General features: G+C 40.2%; 1 protein-coding gene across 2 annotated transcripts in view; it reads right to left on the bottom strand.

Annotated features, from left to right (window-relative positions):
* The window catches only part of AVL9 (AVL9 cell migration associated), a 56,633-nt gene extending 48,896 nt beyond the window's left edge, over window positions 1-7,737 (bottom strand). For both annotated transcript variants that reach the window (XM_065883913.1, XM_065883914.1), the window contains exon 1: window positions 7,645-7,737. In XM_065883913.1, coding sequence (XP_065739985.1) covers window positions 7,645-7,737 — 93 coding nt within the window. The remainder of the gene's footprint in view (window positions 1-7,644) is intronic.
* Window positions 7,738-14,287: the final 6,550 nt, after the last annotated feature.

Below are 14,287 nucleotides of genomic sequence, written 5' to 3'. Positions count from 1 at the left end.
AAATATCAATTTAAATAACATCTTCTAAAAATATCCTAGGGAGAAACTGAGTTTTTAATCTGGTGGCATCTTTTTCTTCTGGCCGTGCTGCATGGTATGCAGGATCTTAGTTCATCATCGTGCCCCTTGCAGTGGAAGGAGGGAGTCCTAACCACTGAACTGCCAGGGAATTCCCTCTGATGGCACTGTAACCAAAGAATATAATAGGACCAGTCTTTCTCAAAATTATTAGGTAAGTAGGTCTTCATCTTCCTCTTGTAGTGCCCATCCATGATAGACCAGGGCCCTTCTGCAGTCTCCCCTTGTCTAGCAAAATCTGTGCTCAGCAAAGGATCTGCACCACAGTGATAACAAGGAGAAGGCTACCCACGATATGTATTTTACTGGGGATCAAAGACTTAAGGCAAAGAAAGAAATTTATGCCTGCTGTATAAAAAAATAAAATTAAAAGAAAAGAAATTTATGTACTGTTAGGCACTTTCTAGCTACCTGGGGAGAATTACAAGAGGACAAAAGAAGCTTCCTGATATTTCTAAATTTCCATTACACAGGTTGACCTCCCACCCTGTTTAGCTGTGATGCCAAGGCCTAAAAGAAAACTATTCCACCACTATTAAGTGTTAATGTTGCAGCCCTGCAAAGTCAGAGATTTTCATCATTTCAGCATAGAAGAAGCATGGCTAAAATCAGCAAAAAACCTCCACCCAAATATAAAAGTGCTACGGAGGGCCAGAAAATGCAATCTTCTTTCAGTTTTTCCACATAGCTAAAAAAAAAAAAAAAATCCTTAGATTTTCCCATAATCAGCCCACTCAGACTTTTATTCTTCCCTAACCTCTAATTCTCCAAAAATTTTTTTCTGTTCCAAAGACCTACTTATTCCAACAAGAAGCACAAACAATACCTCCCCAATATTTCATCATTGTCACCACAAGATTCCATCAATAGCAGGTGCATAAACTTTGTATCTGTCAGCCAGCCTTCTGTCACCAAAACGTGAATGGGTCAGGGCTTGACACTATCACCCTAACATAAACCAACCATCCCCTCAAATTTCCTCAACCCATTCCTGAATTTACCGTGCTACATCCTGCTACTCATGGAGATTTCCCCATCATCAGTCCACTCAGACCAAAAGGAAAATATACTGTTCTCTTCATTGCTTCTAGCTGCTTTATTCATTGTTGTAACTACTCATGTAAACATGAGTTCTAGTGCTTTAATAATTCTACTTTTGAAAGAAGTACAGTCTGGTAAAACCAGTTTATCCAAGAATTAAAACTGCTAGTTATGTTTACAAAACCATGAATTCTATCAGAATAGTGGTCAAAATTCAAGTAATAATTCCAACTTTTTATGATATCACTTTGGAAAATAACTATTCCCTATTAATTTGAGTGTTTTAAAAAGTTCCATTCTATGAAAGAACCAAAAAGTTTGATATACATTGATTATACTATTTTGCCAAACATTATGCAAATCTAACAAACACAGTTTATATATTTACGTCCACAAAGCAAATAAGGAAGAAGCAAAACTCTGGGACACACAATCTGTAACAAGCAAACTACTATATAGAAGATGTCCATAAACTACCTCATGTCAGTGAGTCTAATTGCAGGTGAATAAGAAGGAAGAATAATTCTTTGCTAAGTGCTAAATTTTTAAAAATTTCAGGGAAAGAGTTGGAATGGATAAATATTTCAAAACCGTTTGAATTGTCATGGTAGTACTTTAGCTACCATGACACTATCACCCTAACATAAACCAACCGTCCTTAAAATGTTCTAAATGTTAAGGAGATCAATAAACTAGAATAATGACCACTAAAAATTAACATGTTATCTATAGAAGAATTCATTCTCATGAATTACCCAAACAAAAATGAAAAAATAATCAAATGATAAACAGATGTTCATTTTAATTTAAATGAAGGCATTTTTCATTTAAAATACATCTGGGGCTTCCCTGGTGGCGCAGTGGTTGAGAGTTCGCCTGCCAATGCAGGGGAGGTGGGTTCGTGCCCGGGTCTGGGAAGATCCCACATGCCGCGGAGCAGCTGGGCCCGTGAGCCATGGCCGCTGAGCCCGCGCATCCCGGAGGCTGTGCTCCGCAAAGGGAGAGGCCACAACAGTGCGAGGCCCGCGTACCGCAAAAATAAATAAATAAAATAAAATAAAATAAAATACATCTGAAGGCCTCAAAGGTAGAAAAAAAAGGAAACAAAGTGAAGGAATCAACATCTACATGCCTAGTTTGAGGATCTTCAACATAGATGGCTTTCACCTTGCCCATGTAAACCGACGTCTTTATCACAGCACTGTAGAGCACCTTTATAACAGAAGAGTCTACAAAGATTTAGTACATTCCCCTAAATAATCATGTTCAACCCAGCACACTGCTGAAAAGTTACTTTTTTTTAAAGAAATATATTGGTTTAAAAAAAAATTAATTAATTTATTTATCTTTTTATTTTTGGCTGCATTGGGTCTTCGTTGCTGCGTGTGGGCTTTTTCTAGTTGTGGCAAGAGAGGGTTACTCTTCGTTGCGGTGTGCGGGCTTCTCATTGCGGTGGCTTCTCTTGTTGTGGAGCACGGGCTCTAGGAGCACGGAGTTCAGCAGTTGTGGCATGTGGGCTCTAGGGCGCAGGCTCAGTAGATGTGGCACACAGGCTTAGCTGCTCTGTGGCATGAGGGATCTTCCTCGACCAGGGCTCAAACCCGTATCCCCTGCACTGGCAGGCAGATTCTTAACCACTGCGCCAGCAGGGAAATCCCAGGAATTACTTTTTTAAGCAACGGTTTTACTTCGGCTCACTTGAATCTAAATATTACAAAGTACAACCAAGTATGGGAATCTTCTCTATGAATAATCTCAGTGTGTGGAATGAACTGGTGATCAACATGACCTGCTGCATTTTGAGTACTTGGAAGAGCAGTCTAACAAAGCACCCTCAAACCGCCTAAAACAATCTGAAGTCAGTTACAATTCAATAAGCCATATACTTTTAATCCTTTACACCTGGAAGTAAAATCTTAATCGTGGAGAAGGTAGCTGATTAATCCATCCTGAGGGAAACCTTACATAATTAGAAAGTCTGAAACACCTGATACACTACTGATTAACAAAGAATGGCAGTCTCTAGAACAGTCCTTCTGCCTAAGACTTGATGCATGTACTTTACAGAACATCAAATATATTTGGATTTTGAAGGGTTAAGAAAGCAGAGTTGGACACATGTACCACAATGTCCATTGCAGCACTATGTACAATAGCCAGGACATGGAAGCAACCTAAATGTCTATCAACAGAGGAATGGATAAAGAAGATGTGGCACATATATACAATGGAATATTACTCAGCCATAAAAAGGAACGAAATACTCCCACTTGCCGCAACATGGATGGACCTAGAAATTGTCATACTGAGTGAAGTAAGTCAAAGACAAATACCTTATGATATCACTTATATGTGGAATCTAAAAAAAATGGTACAAATGAACTTATTTACAAAACAGAAATAGAGTCACAGATGTAGAAAACAAACTTAGTTACGGCGGGGGGAAGCGTGTGGCAGTGAGTGGGGGGTGGTGGTGGACAGATTGGGAGACTGGGATTGACATATACACAAATACTATATTAAAAAAGAGGACCTACTGTATAGTACGGGGAACTGTACTCAGTACTCTGTAATGGCCTATATGAGAAAAGAATCTAAAAAAGAGTGGATATACGTAAATGTATAACTGATTCACTCTGTTGTACACCTGAAACTAACACAACACTGTAAATCAACTATACTCCAATAAAAATTTAAAGAAAAGAGTTGTAGGTCATCCAAAATCATTTGCAGAAGTGAAGAACATCCTTTAAGAACTAATATGACATATACTGAAATTTTTAGTACACTTTGATATTTTATAAAAACTAAGACAAAAAAGGGAGAAAGTAGGGCAACCAAAAATGAGAAATGTAGATGAACAAACTATTTACCCATCTTTTCCTGTACTAGTATACATCAATTGAACATCCTATTCCAGCTGGATGAACTTCCATGAATTTATATAAATTATGTCTCCAGCAAAAGTTTGTTTTTCACTGCATTGACGTGTCAATTTTATCGACCAACTCAGTGTGAGAGCCTTTCATTTGCTCTGTTGGCTGAGTGGAGTAGCTATGTTAGCAGCCCCCTAACACAACCTGACTAAGACCATAGAGGGTTTCATTTTTTCAGATTATCAACTCACCAGCCTTAACTCTTTAGAGTCGAGAAATCAGTGTCATCTCTCCAGCTAACCTCCATTAGAGGAGTAACAGAAACCAGATTACTAGTAAGCCAAAATGTTTCTCTGAGAAATAGTAATAGTTCTACTAAAATTATAAGTGTTTGAGTCTTGCAAAAGCTACAGAATACACACTAGTTCTATCTAAAAATCACCTACATTTTGACTTTGACAAATTCTAACAAATTCTTATTTGATTTGCAAAACCAGGTTCTTAGCTCTTCATTTTCTGCTATGAGATGTAACTATAATTTTAAATATTTATGTATGTATGTATGTACGTATGTATTTATTTAGGCTGGGAATGGTCTGAGTTGCAGCACGCTGGATCTTCGTTGCGGCATGCACGTGGGATCTTGCTCTCCCACCAGGGATCGAACCTGGGCCCCCTGCATTGCGAGCGCGAAGTGAGGTAAGTATAATTTTCAAAAGCTGCTTTCAGCCAGCAATAAGAAAATAACCCTGCGACTTCCCTGGTGGTCCAGTGGTTAAGACTCCACGCTCCCAATACAGGGGGCCCGGGTTCAATCCCTGGTCAGGGAACTAGATCCCACACACGGCAACGAAGATCCCGTGCACCACAACTAAGACCAGGCACAGCCAAATCATCTTTCATTGAATTGTGGCAGAACCCTTTGCATTCTCTTCAATTCTATCAACAACCCAGGTGAGCAGACACTCAACAAGTGTATGTATTCAAAAATAATTGCCTTAGTCTCCCTGAAGCACCTTGTGGATTACAAAAATATATATATAAGGCATGTATTTTTTCCACTCTACTAAAAGCCTACAACCTAAAGTGCTACTAAAAGAGATGCAGTTATGAAGACTAGGGACATCTGGGCTTTAATGTTAGTGCTGACAAAGAGGCTCTCCTTAACCAAACTTTAGTCAGGCTCCTCTGAACTCTCTTCTCAATAGGCCCTGACTTCTGGGCTTCTGGGTTCACCTCCGCATTATCCAATTTTAGCAAGAATCCTGTTAGACCGGTTTAGCTAGAAACCCCTGTTACCCCTGAGGTACTAATTTCCTTTCCATCCACTGGCCCCCACTCTGCTTCCTGGCTATAAATTCTCACTTTTCCTTGTTATTTTCGGAGTCCAGCTCTATACTGAGGTCTCTTTTTCAATGTTGCAACTGCTTTTCTGAATAAAATCTGCTTTTACCACTAGCTGTGTAAGTATGTTTCAGTCACTTAACCTTTCTGGGTTTCAGTTTACTCATCTGTAAATTTAAGGGAGGTAGAGTAGATGACCTCTAAGGATCCCTGCCAGGTCTAAAATTCTCATGACGAAATCTGGTAGAGGAAAATGAGGTACAGGAAAAATTAAGCAATTTGGACTTGCTGGAGATCATAGAGCCGTGAAGCCAGGACATCATCCAGGTCTTCTGACTCCCACCCAGCACAATGTCCATTTTACAAAACCAGTCACCGGGAATTCCCTGGTGGTCCAGTGCTTAGGACTTTCACTGCCAGGGCCTGGGTTCAAACCCTGGTTGGGGAACTAAGATCCTGCAAGCCATGCAGCACGGTCAAAGAAAAAAAAAAATCAATCTCAATGCTGAAACCAAAAGGCAGACAAATCCAGAGAAAGGGCATACCCAGGGTGCTATTTCAACCCCGAGTTCTGCTTCATCTTACAATCTGTTGTTCAGTACTCTTTAATCCCTAAGAAGCATTACGTTTTTTTCCCATAAATCATTTTTCCTTTCTGGAAACATAAATTATACTACTTTTACCAATAAAACACATAGAACACATAATAATTAACCTTGACTTTAGATGACAGCAACGATTAAAAGATTTTATTCTATTTCCTACCAATATTTCCTTCTGTTTTGTCATTAAAAGTTCCGTTCAGTTTGGTTGTGAAGTGGGCCCCAGTTCTTACTTTACTGTAAAAGACTCCTAAATGCCACGGGGCTCAGCTGAAGGCAATTCTGACTCCAGCGTGACTTCAGTAAGATCGTTTTACTTCCTCCAAGTTTCAGTTACTTCACCCATATCCAAGCTAAGTTATAAAAAACATCAAAGATGTGAAGTTTTAAAGTATTAAAAATCTAATGATGATGAACATTGTGTTTACATACCATGGTACAATTATCTCAAATATCTATTTTCATACCTCTAAATATAGGGAAACAGTTTTTTTAATTTTTTAGAATTAATTTTTATTGGAGTATAATTGCTTTACAATGTTGTGTTAGTTTCTGCTGTGAGGGCCACATTTTAAAAACTTATATTCTACTGCTGCTGCTTTGAATTTTTTAAAATACCATACTGAATAATGCCATTTCCTCCTTGGTATCTTTCTATGCCATTTTCACCTGAGGGACAAGGAATATGATATATTTTAAAGTTAAACCAGGAACTAGATCCCACACATGGCAACGAAAACAGGTACAAACATAACTATTTTTTCACGCCATCAGTTTTCTGTTATCATCCTCTAACGAACTTAAATTTTGCCAATAAAGGTCTTCTAAAATGTTACATTTTCTGTGAAATGCAAGAAACAAAATGCTACATTACCTAGTGGGTAGCAATCAGTATTTTTAATACTTTAAGAATTTCAATTTACCGTTCACTAGCACATTATGACATCACTGCCTTCCAGCGTTTGTTCTCATTAAATAATCCTGTTTCTATCTTTGTTCCCTTGCCTTCCATACATAGACTGCAAATGTTCTATTGTTCCCGTTCACCATTTCAGTGAAGAAGCTTAAAAATGACTTTACATTTGCACGTTTCTTTGCTCGGTAAATACACTTCCTCTCACTGCAGTTGAGCTGCAGAGGTCGATCTCTCACCAAAAAGCAAGATCTGGACAAAACTAAACAGCAAAACCAAGGCCGAATGGGAAGGGTGGGGGGTGGAGTCAGTACACCAGCCTAACAGGGGTTCTAGGGCTTCCACAGATAAACAAAGGAAGTTGATTTCCCCACGGCGCCGCGTGTGCTTCACTCGTGTGGAGTCCCGGAGCTCATTACCTCGAAAATGCAGCCCAAGTGCTGAATTTTTCTAAAGGATCCCATTATAGGTGGACACCCAGAAAGTCAGCGGAGGCAGAGCTGGATGGGGAAGAGAGTGGGCCGACCTTCGATTCCTTCCTCCCACCCCACCAAAGAACCTAAATACCTACCAACCCCAGCATACCGACACATAGCTCCTCAGCTGCTCAAGATACAGTTTTCAGGGGCAGGACAAAAACGGGAGCGTGGGGGGTGGGCTTCAGGTGGGGTGAGTGCGAGGAGCTGGAGAGAGGAATCAAGTTCAGGGGCGAAGCCGAGGGCACTAGAGGGACGTCTAAGCAGATCGGAGCAGCTTGGGTGCCGGCGACGGGCACAGGCCCCTTCCTCACCTGGCAGCCCTTCTTGTGATGAAAGCCGACCACCGCGATGTGCAGTACGGGCCCACGGGGGGCGCTATCGCCGCCCCGCCCGTTCTTCTCCATGGGCGACCGCCGCAGGCCCGCAAGACGATGACTGCAACCGCCGAAGGCGGCAAGCCGAGCAACTCCGTGATCCCCAGGAGGACGGCGAGCAGTGGATTTCAGGTGTCAGCGAGGCGCCGCATAAGAGCCTCGCAGGGAGCGAGGAGAAGGCCGAGGCTCCTGCAGCTCTGCACCGCCCCCCCGGGCCGCAGCCGAGCTTCCCTCATCCGCTTCCGCTGCTTCCGGGCTGTCACCTGATGCGGCGGCAGCCGCCGGTAAGGCGGGACTGGGCAGGATTGGGAGGCACCTGATGAGGCGGGGCCTGGCGGGGCCTGGAGAGGGGCGCCGGGATGGGGCGGGGCCTAGTGAGGTCGCCTGGCACACCTGTCCCCCGCTCACACCCTCTAGGTGCGATCTCATCCCGCTTCCTCCTCCTCTGTCCTCGTTTCTTCCCCCTTAAAATCTCCGCCCCTTCCCATCTCTTCCCTCAGCTTTCTTTTTTTTTACTTCACTTTCGGAGTAGCCAGTTCTTTCACATCCTTTCCTTCACCTCTCTGGCCTACAGTCTCTCTGTTCTTTACTCTTAAATTTTGATAACACGGAGACATATTGGTGCGGCTGTATATCTGTGTATTCAACCTTTAAATTACCTGCTTACCCAGAGTTTCTCTTTTGCTTCGTTCTATGTTTTTTTCCTTATTTAAATATTATGTATAGGAGTTTGGAAGTGTTTTAAGGCCTGATGCAGAATATCCTTGAAAGTAAATTTACAGAGAGACCTGTAAAATGATCCTTCTAGTCCTGCTATTTTATTTATTTATTATTTTAGTCCTGCTATTTAAAAAAAAAAATTCATTCTATCTTTCTGGTTTTAGTACTCTGGTCAGCACAGAGTACTAAAATACATGGGGTCTGTTGTCACCAGGATTTTTGATTTCCTTACTGTTTGTACTAATTCAATTAAAAAAAATTGAATCTCATGTCAATTTAAAGTGAATAATGGAAATACTAATAGATTTAACAAGTCTTATCCAGGGCAGTTTGAGGATAGGTACCTGCTTCAAATAGCATTCACAATTATTACAATAACGAGCTGTGAAGTTTATCATTACATGTTGCACATCCCTTAGTTTCGACAACCGTAGCAGCTGATTCCACTTCTGGCCTTGAAATTTAAGGACATTCATTCTAATATAAGTATGGCTGAGAAAATCAGTATACTCTTCTTAGAATATACTTTCTATGATTCAGTTGAACTGTTTTAATGCTAAGAAAAATACTGTAGAAAAATTTCAAGATGTTGCTACTAATTCTTTTCTGTATTACAAAAGTCTTGGCAATGGCTCAAAACTGTGTGAAACTATAATATTGCCTGTATACAGAATATGTTACTGTTTTGTTCCATCTGCCTTGACATTTTCCACAATTGGCCTAACTAAAATTGAAGTGAAATTGAACATCTTTTCAAAAGGATGTAAGGGCAGGACATTTTAGGACTATGTATCTACAGTGAATGCCAATTGTTTATTCATTGTGCAGGAGACCCAGTAATAACTTTATAAAAATCCATGTCATTTTGCATCCTAGGGCCTCCAACTAGGATTAAATCATTTATTCATAACCATTATGTTGCTTAAATGTTTAAAAATTATGTCATTTAAAATAATGCTATAAACAAAGAAGACATGTTACAGGGAAAATTGGAAAAGAAAGTAAACAAGTGGATTTTCAGAATTTTTTCCATCCCTAAATATACAGACTGGTCCATTTAACAATTTAGAATAACAACTTTTACGGTAGTTTTTTAAAAAATATTTTTAAATTAATTTATTTTTGGCTGCGTTGGGTCTTCATTGCTGCATGCGGGCTTTCTCTAGTTGTGGCGAGTGGGGGCTACTCTTCTTTGCAGTGCGTGGGCTTCTCATTGTGCTGGCTTCTCTTGTTGTGGAGCCCAGGCTCTAGGAGCACAGGCTTCAGTAGTGTGGCACACGTGCTCTAGAGCACAGGCTCAGTAGTTGTGGCACAACACCTTAGTTGCTCCGCGGCATGTGGGATCTTCCTGGACCAGGGATTGAACCCATGTTACCTGCACTGACGGGCAGATTCTTAACCACTGCTCCACCAGGGAAGTCCTACATTAGTTTTTAATGAGTTGTATTAATATAAAATAAATTCATTAACAACATATTGTCTACAAGGACAAATATCTATTGAGGAGAAAATAGAAATTTCTCCTTTATTTTAAAAAGTATTGTAAGGAACAAGATTGGAAATAACAATTTGAGATAATGGAATACTTCCTGAACATTATTTTGTTTTGTTTTTATTTTTTTTAACTTTTTATTTTATATTGGAGTATAGCCAATGAACAATGTTGTGATAGTTTCGGGTGCACAGCCAAGTGACTCAGCCATACATATACATGTATCCTTTCTCTCCCAGACTCCTCTCCCATCCAGGCTGCCACATAACACTGAGCAGAGTTCCCTGTGCTATACAGTAGGTCCTTGTTGGTTATCCTTTTTAAATATAGTTGTGTGTACATGTCAATCAACTCCCTAACTATCCCTTCCCTCCCCCCCACCCCCCTGCAACCATAAGTTCATTCTCTAATCTCTAAGTCTGTGAGTCCGTTTCTGTTCTGAACATTATTTTGAAAGGAAACTTTTGCTTGTATTTTTATGATGACATTTATCTCCAGGGAAAAAATTAGAAATGCTTTTCTGAATATACATTACATTGAGGAGCTTCTTTTAATTATATATATTTTATGGTGAATTATAAATTCTATTTTATATCTGCTCTGTAAGTAAGAGCTAATGGGAGAAAAACCCTGGAGACATAGAGCTGTGACATGTTTTCAAATTCATTAAAAATAAACTCTTCATCTGGAATTGCGTATTGTTTCTTTTTCTGTCTTGCCTCAGGAAAGTACTCAGTAAAATAAAACCACTCCCTTCTGCAATCCCCATTAACTCTACTCTCTAAACAAATTGTATCAACTTTTTCAGAGTATAAAGAGACTTTCTTTATTCTTCATCAATAATATTGAATATTGCTTATGTTAATTTGGTTTCTGTAATGGAATACAAAGTATTGACTTTCTTAAAGCGTATTTTTCTGAATTCTAAACTCTATCAAGTAACCAATGCCTTGAATTTGGTCCCTACTCATAGTATGGTGAAAATAAAACAAGAATACAGATAGGAAAACAAACAAACAGGAAAAGAAAAGGGCTTTACAACAAATTTGGCATTACTTTGTCTTTAGAATCATGTGAAGATTAAGGAGGTTTTTGATGGATATAAATGAAATAGAATGAGAAACAACTTAAAGAACTTAGACCATACCTGGCCACAATGCTTGCCCTTGAACAGGTCTCAGTAATAATGATCTTAATGGAACAAAAGAACAAAAAAATGTTATCAGATAAGTAACAATAGCAAAGATAATACATCTGTCATAAAGACTCCCAGTTCTGTTTCAATTATAAAGATTAGCCTGAAGCACTTTCTTGAGCTGTTTTGCTCAACTGTAACCTGAGGTTTGATGTTGACCTTTTGTGACCCTCCTGCCTTCAACCAACAAAAACTTTGACTCTGTCGACCTTTGCCCCAATTCTGTACTGAATTTTCTGCTCAAGCCCCCTCATGAATATGCATGTACCTTAGCTTAAAACTTCCCCAATTTTCCTGTTTGGAGAGATACTGTTTTGGGAAAGATCCCTGGTGTTATCCTTACTTGCTGCAAGTAAGAAATCCTGCCTTCTCTGGATCTTTGGCTTGGTTGTGTCTTTCAGCTAGACACCCACCAAGAGGCAAACCCAGTTTTCCGGTAACAAAATTGCTGCCTTAAAATGGCTTATGTCTTTAAAAGTAAGATAAATGTGAAACTAGCTACCTAGCAATGCTAGCTTTTGTAACGCCTACTCTAAACCAACCACCATATTAAATATTAGGAAACAAAGATAAATAGTAATGGCTCATATTTAATGAGTCCTCTGCTAGCTGCTTTTCATGTATTATCTCATTTAATCTTCACAACAATCCTGTAGGTAGACACTATTATTCTGTTCTTTCCAATGGGTAACATGGGAATTGCAAAGTTTGAATAGGTCAAATAACTAGAAGGAATTGTGGTGGAGATGACGTTTGAATCAAAGTAATTTAACTTCAAAACTAATGGATTTAATCATGCTTCTTCCCAAAATTCTTGACTTTGAGGAACCTTTTCTTGCAGGAATGGGGTGGAGTGGGATGTGTGTTACCCCCTGGGTAGATAATTATAAGAAAATGTTACCGAACACAAGTTTGTGTGACCAATGAACAGTGAGGCCAAACAGACCGAAACATTGGAGTCTGGAGCAAAGAAAGATTTATTGTAGGGCCAAGTAAGGAGAATGGGTGGCTCATGCCCCCCCAAACCCCAAACTCCCTGATGGTTTTGGGGAAGGAGATTGTATAGGCAAAATTTGGGGTGAGGACTACAGGGTGTGTGACTTTCTGCTGATTGATTGGTAGTGAGGTAACAGGGTGGTGGTCTAGGAATCTTTTTTTTTTTTTTTTTTTTTTTTTTTTGCAGTATGCAGGCCTCTCACTGCTGTGGACTCTTCTGTTGTGGAGCACAGGCTCCGGGTGCTCAGGTTCAGCGGCCATGGCTCACAGGCCCAGCCGCTCTGCGGCATGTGGGATCCTCCCGGACCAGGGCAGGAACCCGTGTCCCCTGCATCGGCAGGCAGATTCTCAACCACTGCGACACCAGGGAAGCCCTAGGAATCTTATGCTCAACCTGAAGCTACTATCCTCCACCTGGGTGGGGGCCATAGTTCCTACGGAATTCAAAGATATTGTCATGTATGTTACTTGAGCAAGAACCAGGACCCTGCCCCAAGGCTGCACCATTGTTTCTTGATTTCTCCTCCCTTATTTCTGCATCCCCTCCCTTCCCTAATTAGAAACTGTTTGAATCTGCCCTTTGGAACTCAGGGAAGGTCCAGGAGGCTGAATGAAGCCTATTTCCTACAAACAAGAAATGGGGGACACAGAAAGTCTTTTGTGCCCAGGAGGGCCCACAGGGGAGAGCATTGAGAGCTATTAACATTGAGCATTGAGAGCATTCTGAGAGCTATTAACATTGTAACAGGATAATGAGAGAGCCCAAGTCTGCAAGTCAGAGAAGCTTCACAGAGGTGGTCACATTTGAACAGGGTCTTGAAGGATGAATGGGATTTATTAGAACTTGGGAACAGAGCATCCTAAATGCAATAAAGTAAAATCACTAAGGACTGAGGTTATTAAAGGACAGCATTTAGAAAAGGGAGGGTTTTATGACAAACTCAGGGGAAGTATATAAGATTTAAGTTAAAAGTGCAGCGAGAGATGTTTGGAGGAGGGCACATGCCAATTTGGAGGAGAGCACACAATATTCCCTCTACTTGGAATGCTGCTCTTGTCCCTTTTCTGCCTATCCAATTATTCATCCTCCAAGACTATATTCCTGTCAATTCCTTTGTGAAGCTTCCCAAGCTATCTGTGTGGCCAATGGGCAAATTTAACTCTCTGAGTATGAGGAACTTTATCCAAATACCAGATCAAAGTGAAACCGCAGTCCTCCTCAGATGCAACTTGAACCCAGCCATACTTCAGATTGGGACTTGAACCCACAATACCAGACTTAGGAGGGGACTCAAACACATTGTCTTTTCATTGAAACAGCTTACATGGTGTCAGGACTTACTGAAGGTCATGTTCTTTGGTCTCAGCACAGAAATAATTCAGTGTGAAGCAAAGTGATAGGCAAAGAGTGGGTTTATTAGCATAGGATGCTTGTGAGGGATACAAGTAGTCAGGCAGGGGAGCACAGCTCCGAGAACAAAGAGGGCTATATTTTTATAATCAAGGAAAAAGTGGGGAGAGGAGAAGACCAGCTCCTTCCTCATTTTTGGGTAGCGGTCAAAGCTGACATCATTAGTTCCTCCTTTGACCCTATATGGTCTAACCCAGACTGTAATGGCGCTATTTAAATCATATGTATATTAGCGAAAGGGTGGTGACATATACTAAAATATGGTAATTTATCTCAGGTTTCAGTACAATGTCCCCTTTCACCTAGTTTCTTTCCCCTTTCACCTTTATTCCTGTTTTGGCTTCATGCAGAAATGCTACTCTTCAAGAACCATTAACTCCCTGACTTCATGTAACTAGATGTAGACCCCATATCTACTGTCTTGTGTTTTGACTATCAGGATTTGTGGTTTGAATGCACCTGGTATTCCTTCAAGGTAGAGTAAATTTTCTGCTATGTTACTGGATTCTTTTATTTTCTTTTAAACTGGATTGTTTTCTTATGGTCATTAGTTTACAACAGTCTCCCAAACTCCCTTAAAATTCTCTCTCTCTTTAATCCCCTAGTGGGATTTATAAACTAACTATTTAATTATCCTACTCTATCTCTATTAAAAAAGTAAATATTAGGAGTAAATGTATTTGTAAGTTTCCTGACACGTATGAGGTACTCAATATTTCTGAAATGCAAAAAAGCCAGGATTGGCTTAGTATTTAGAAGGAGGTTG

The sequence above is a fragment of the Phocoena phocoena genome, chromosome 9 (assembly GCF_963924675.1).
Source record: "Phocoena phocoena chromosome 9, mPhoPho1.1, whole genome shotgun sequence".
Taxonomy (NCBI): Eukaryota; Metazoa; Chordata; class Mammalia; order Artiodactyla; family Phocoenidae; genus Phocoena; species Phocoena phocoena.
This window is presented reverse-complemented; position numbering and strand designations above follow the sequence as displayed.